The sequence below is a fragment of the Otolemur garnettii genome, unplaced genomic scaffold (assembly GCF_000181295.1).
Source record: "Otolemur garnettii isolate 467f Iridium unplaced genomic scaffold, OtoGar3 scaffold00018, whole genome shotgun sequence".
Taxonomy (NCBI): Eukaryota; Metazoa; Chordata; class Mammalia; order Primates; family Galagidae; genus Otolemur; species Otolemur garnettii.
The window spans coordinates 22,349,466-22,355,494 of NW_003852413.1; the positions used below are offsets into that span (position 1 = coordinate 22,349,466).

General features: G+C 53.5%; 1 protein-coding gene across 1 annotated transcript in view; it reads right to left on the minus strand.

The window, feature by feature from the left end:
* Positions 1-6,029, minus strand: part of FKBP10 (FK506 binding protein 10) — an 8,007-nt gene continuing 1,978 nt past the window's right edge. The window contains exons 2-10 of the mRNA XM_003786365.3: positions 4,202-4,347; positions 3,749-3,938; positions 3,500-3,645; positions 2,950-3,139; positions 2,625-2,770; positions 1,870-2,062; positions 1,295-1,437; positions 952-1,115; positions 1-546 (exon numbers count right to left, since the gene is read on the minus strand). Of these exons, the coding sequence (XP_003786413.1) occupies positions 361-546; positions 952-1,115; positions 1,295-1,437; positions 1,870-2,062; positions 2,625-2,770; positions 2,950-3,139; positions 3,500-3,645; positions 3,749-3,938; positions 4,202-4,347 (1,504 nt within the window). The 3' untranslated portion in view covers positions 1-360. The remainder of the gene's footprint in view (positions 547-951; positions 1,116-1,294; positions 1,438-1,869; positions 2,063-2,624; positions 2,771-2,949; positions 3,140-3,499; positions 3,646-3,748; positions 3,939-4,201; positions 4,348-6,029) is intronic.

Below are 6,029 nucleotides of genomic sequence, written 5' to 3' on the forward strand. Positions count from 1 at the left end.
GGTAGGTGGGCACGGCTAGGAGAAGCACAAAAGTTTGGGGAAATAAAGACATGAGGAGCTCAGCCCTCCTGCCTAGTGACTAGGTGGATGAGAAGGGCCACCAATGGCCCCATCCAATCTTGGACCCCACTGTCCCCTAACTGGCTTTGTAACTCCTTTTAAGGACGGTCTTTGGGGTTGAAGAAAATGGAACAGAAGTCTGTATTCTGGAAGACCAGAGATGTTTCCTCTGACTTTTTAGGCATCTGGACTCCTAGATGTCATCCCAGCAGAGGGTGACAGTCAGCAGGTCAGTCCCACTGCCATATCCCCCTAGCAGTGGGCCTTTGTGTCTGAGGCCAGGCCCAGGCTCCCTGCCCTTCAGAGTTCCTCATGGACCCGCTCCTGGTCTTCATCTGTCTTTAGCTTGAGTTCCTCCACTGTGATCTTGCCATCCTGGTTGCGGTCCTGGTTCTGGAACATGTCCCCTATGGTTTTCTCAGGCTCTTGCCCAGGCATAAGACGTCCTTTACCCTCATTCGCTTGAGCCTTGATGAAGGTGGAGAACTGGGGGAAGGAGAGCCAGGGAAGGGTGAGCAGTGAGAGTCATGGCTGAGCAGTTGCAGTGGCCTTGGGAAGGGGACCAGCTGTTATTTTTTTTTTTTATTCCAGGCTGCCCCCCACCCCAGCTCAGTAAGGACTGGGAGAGGAGAGGTGCTGATACTGGGGTCCTGAGTGGGGCCAGAGTGTAGGGCATGGCAGGGGATAGTCAGTTGCAGGTAGGGGAACAGGCTATCTGTGTGCCAAGGGAAGGGCTAAGCCAAAGGGCCTGAGGCACAAGACTCAGCACATGAGCAGGGTAGGCAGGCAGGATGGGAGACATGCATTGTTCTTAGTAGATGTGCCCTGTGAGCCGCCTTCCCTGTTAGGGTGAGAGTGTGGGCATGGGTCAAGGACTGAACCTTCACCCACCTCCTCCAGGGGGACCTCTCCATCCTTGTTGAGATCCATGTGTTCAAACAGGTTAGCAGGAGGGTCCTCATGCCACACAAACAGGTAGCCTATGGGCAGCCCGTCCTCCCGGGACACCAACTCCACCTCAAACAGCAGCACAGCACTACCAGGAACCCCCCGGGCTGGAGGGAGAGAAGAGTCCCAATCAAGCCCGGCCCCAACCCAGGCCCGGCTTCAGTGTGCTCCCTAGCTCACAGACCTCAGTTTCCCCTCTTGGGGCTGGAGAGTAGGGCATGGGATGTGTACAGAAACATCTGAAAGGTGCCCCTGACTCCCTCCACCAGCGATGAAGGCCCCTCACCTCCACTCTCCCCATGGGCCAGGTGCGGTGGCACGACCAACTGTCGCCTCTCTCCCACACACATGCCCTGCAGGCCTGTGTCCAGGCCTTCGATCACTTTGTTGGTCCCCAGAGTCGCCTCCTGAGGTGCCCCGTAGTCATGCCTAAGGGAGAACAGATTCCAGTTCGCAGCCTCTTCTCCTGGAGGTGGGACCAGGACAAGCCCACCGTTCCAGTGCCCTGGTGCACAGCCATGCAGCAGGCCCAACCCTGCAGCCATGTGCTTTTCTTTTCATCTTGGTGCTGCCCCTAACGAGCAGCCTTGCAGGCTCATCTCTCCCTGCTTCGGGGTCCCCTCCGTAAAATGGAAACAGCAGCTCTCCCTATTGCTAGCTTCACTCTCCATTCTCTAAAGAATCCATGACTCTAAGGCTCCCTGATGCTCTCAGATGGGGACTTAGTGGAGGAAGAGTGTGAGTGCCCCCCCCAGATGCTTTGGGATAGTGGGAGAGGAGCTAGAGTCTGGGGTACCCTTGGGAGAACTCCCATACCTTTGCCCACCCACCTGCCCAGCCCTGGCCCTGCCCTGGACCCACGAGGAGAAGAGCTGGGTGCCATCCAGCAGAGAGCAGTTGTAGTGGTATCGAATAAAGTCCCCAGGCTTCGTGGTGTCATTGCAAGTATCAGGGGGCCGGGACAGTATCTTGATTTCCACCGGATCTGCAGGGTTGTGGAAGTCGATGATGTGGACGTCGAAGATCAACACAGCAGAGCCAGGGATCTTGTCTCCTGAGGCCAGAATGGGGCAGTGGGGTCAGCTGGGAGCTCTAGGAGAGGCTGCTTGAAATCTTCATGGAGGCCCCTCAACCTGACACCCCTCCCTCCCCATGGGGATTCACACGGGATGAGATATTTGTCCACAGTGTCAATTCTTCTAACGTACTCTTGCTGTGATGAGGGGCAAGAAAGAGGGCTTTCCAGTTAGAAAGCCCTTTCCACACATCATCTTGTTCCCAGTAATTTACCCTACAGGTCAGCATGATTGGTCCCATTTTATAGGTGAGGCTACTGAGGCTACTAGCACAACTGGGTTCTAAGACTATGCTGGTCCTGTTCTTCCAACCACCCACCCTTCCCACACTTGGGAGTTGGCAGCCCTTCTCCACCGTGGAGGGGAAAGTAGGGCACTGCCCCGGAGAAAATGGATGGAGTGGGAATGAGTGGTAGGCAACAAGATGTAAATTGCATATATTTCTATAATGAGAGGGGCAGAGTGGTGGCTGGAATTCCATCATGGGGTGGGGGGCCCAACCACCACTGCCAGTTGGGAGGGAGCAGGGAGCAGCCCTACCAGTTCCGTTCTCCCCATAGGCCAGGTGGGGTGGGATGGTGATTCTCCGGTGCTCCCCTATGCAGGCACCCTGCAGCCCCTGGTCCATCCCAGGGATGATGTAACCCTGCCCGATATAGGTATTGTAGGTGTAGTTGCGGGAGTAGCTGTAATACAAGGTGGAAGGGCCAGGGAGGGAGTCAAAGGGGCCCCTCCCCATCCAGGCAGCTCAGAGTGACCCCCCAACTGCTGCCTGGGGTACCCCAGCACCCAGTCTTTTCCTTCCTGTCTTAGCTTTTACTGCCTTTTGCCCAGTCCCCAGCCCCCTCCTCAGGACCCTCCTGACCTGGAGTCAAAGAGGGTGCCATCCATCAGTGAGCCGTTATAGTGGTATCGCATGAAGTCCCCAGCCACAGCTCTTCGGACACAGCCTAGGGGGAGCTCCAGTGTCTCTATCTGGACAGTGTCCTTTGGGTTGTGGACGTCAATGAGTAGGACATGAAAGACCAGGGAGGCCTGCGGGGGGATCACAGTCCCTGGGGAAGGGATAGGACTTGAGCCATTCAGGTGGGCAGCAACCCAGGGCTCCTTCTTGACTCAGGAAGGCCTAGGTGAGCACCATGCCCTCTCCCCACCATCAGCAGCCTCCCGGTGTCTTGCCCCTCCTGTGATGCCTGAGCTGGGTTCCTCCAGGGCCACCACCAGCTCATACTGAATCTTTGTGTGAATCAGAATAAAGCACTTTCTTAGTGAGATTGTCACCAAGGGCTAGATTTCTTCCTGACTTGCCTCCCTGGCTGGATGCCCTTGTGCAGTACACAGCCTGAACCATGGTTTGTGGAGCCCTGGTTTCCCTCTTCTGGAGAACTCCCCATTGAGTCCCTGACTACCCTCACCGTAGCCTTTCTCGCCATAGGCCAGGAATGGAGGGATGATGATCTTTCTCCTCTCTCCAGGACACATGCCCAGCAGCCCTTGGTCCATGCCTTTGATCAGCCAACCAGAGCCGATGTAGGTGTCATAAGTGCCTCCTCGACTGTAGCTGCAGAGTGAGGGAGTGGTGGGAGAGGCAGGTTGGCCCTGGACTCCCCCTTCTTATGCCACAGCCCCCAGTGTCTCAGGGCTCCTCTCCAGCCCCTTATTACCTGGTGTCAAAGGAAGTGCCATCCAGCAGAGTGCCATTGTAGTGGTAGCGAACAAAGTCACTATCCTGGACCATGCGGGGGCAGAAGGGCGGGCGCAACAAGATGTCCACCTGCACGGTGTCTGCTTTGTTCCACACATCCAGCATGACCACGTCAAAATAGAGGGTGGCATCAGGTGGGATGAGCCCCGCTATAAGGGTGGAGCAGCAGGAATTGGTGTTTGGGGTAGCCTCCAGGGTCTGAGGGTCCTGCTCCACTCCTCTTCCCACCTCTGGTTCCTCTTCTTCCTAGCTAAGCCACGACCCCACCCAGGACCCTGGCACTCCCCTTCCTCTCACTCTACTGTTCATACTGCACATGCAGCATGACCTTGGGCAAGTCATTCCCAGTCTCTGCACTTCGGATTCTGCCCCTGTTCTCTTCCACCCCTAGCTTGTGCCCGGCCCTTCTCACCCACGCCAACACTGCCATAGCCCAGGTGTGGAGGCACAATGAGGTGGCGCCGCTCATTGATGCACATGCCCAGGAGGCCTCGGTCCATGCCGGTGATGAGGCGTCCTACGCCTACCACGATGGCCACCGTGGTGTTGCGGTTATAGCTGGAGAAGGGACAAATGGGATATAGTGGCCTCAAGTGTGTTGAAGGGAGGGTGCACATAGCCACATGGTTCCCTGTGCCCACAGTGCCGTCATACAGAGATGCACACACGATCCATCCCCCCCTTCCTATGCACAGCCAAGATGTACTCACACACTCCTCACCTCTTTCAAGTTTCCCTCCTAGGTCAGTGGAGACACCCACCTTAAGACGAAGAGCTGTTACAAAAGGGAACCCCCAGCCGGGTGCAGTGGCTGACATCTGTAATTCTAGTACTCTGGGAGGCCAAGGTGGGTGGATTGCTTGAGCTCAGAAGTTTGAGACCAGCCTGAGCAAGAGCAAGACCCCATCTCTAAAAGTAGCCGGCATTGTGGCAATAGCCTATATAGTCCCAGCTACTTGGGAGGTCGAGGCAAGAGAATCACTTTGAGCCTAAGAGTTTAAAGTTGCTGTGAGCTATGACACCACAGCACTCTACCCAGGGTGACAAACTGAGAGTCTGTCTCAAAAAATAAAAAAAAGGAACCCCTTCCAGGATGCCAGGACTTTCTATTGCCCTGGGATGGGGTAAGGTGAGGTGTATAGGCTTGGCTGCTCCTACAATTTGCAGACAGCAAAGGAGTAGTAAGTATAGCATGGAGGGGTAGAGGAAGATTTACTGAACACTTACTATATGCAGATTAAATGTGTGGCATTTAATCATTTCCCCTGTGAGGTGGCATTAATATTTTCAGTTTTCTTATAAGAAAAGTTGAGACTTGGGGCGGCGCCTGTGGCTCAGTGAGTAGGGTGCCGGCCCCACATACCGAGGGTGGCAGGTTCAAACCCAGCACCAACCAAACTGCAACCAAAAAAAAAAAAAGAAAGAAAGAAAAAGAAAAAGAAAAATTGAGACTTGAGAGACTAAATGCCTTGCTCAAGATCACACTGCTGACATGTGGTCAGTTGAATCCCAAAGCCCATGTTTTTGCCACTTCATTGTCAATTCTCCAAGAAAAGAAATTAGAAGCACAGCTGGCAGAAGTGAGGACGGGGAATGGTTCCAAATCTTGAAAAGGCCTATTTTAGGCCAGAAGCAATGGCTCATGCCTATAATCCTAGTACTCTGAGAGACCAAGGAGAGAGGATCTCTTGAACTCAGGAATTTGAGACCAGCCTGAGCAAGAGCAAGACCCCGTCTCTACTAAAAACACAAAAGTTAGCCCAGCATTGAGGCACATGCCTATAATCTCAGCTACTTGGGAGGCTGAGGCAGGAGGATCACTTGAACCCAGGAATTTGAGGTTGCTGTGAGCTAGGCTGATGGAACCCTAGCATGGGCAACAGAGATAGACAATGTTTCAAAAAAGAAAAAAGGCCTACTTTAAAATTGCTGTGGCTTTTATTTGTTTTTAGTTATACATTTATAATTTCTTTTCAGTTTTCAAAGTTTTTTATTTTGATGGAAGTGGGTCATGGATTAAGAAAGTTTTCCAAGCTTGACATTCATAAGCAGAGCCTCAACCAGGCTCCCAGGGTCCCCACCAGGGAAGAGTCAGGGCTGTATTCCTGGCTGCCATCTATACTTGGCTTTGTCCACAAAGTGAGTTTTAAGTCTGGCCTGTTTCCTTTATGGTGCTGTTATGAAGGCCCAAGCTCTGCAGTAATTTCTATAAGTTTAACAACCATCAGGGTACAGTTCTT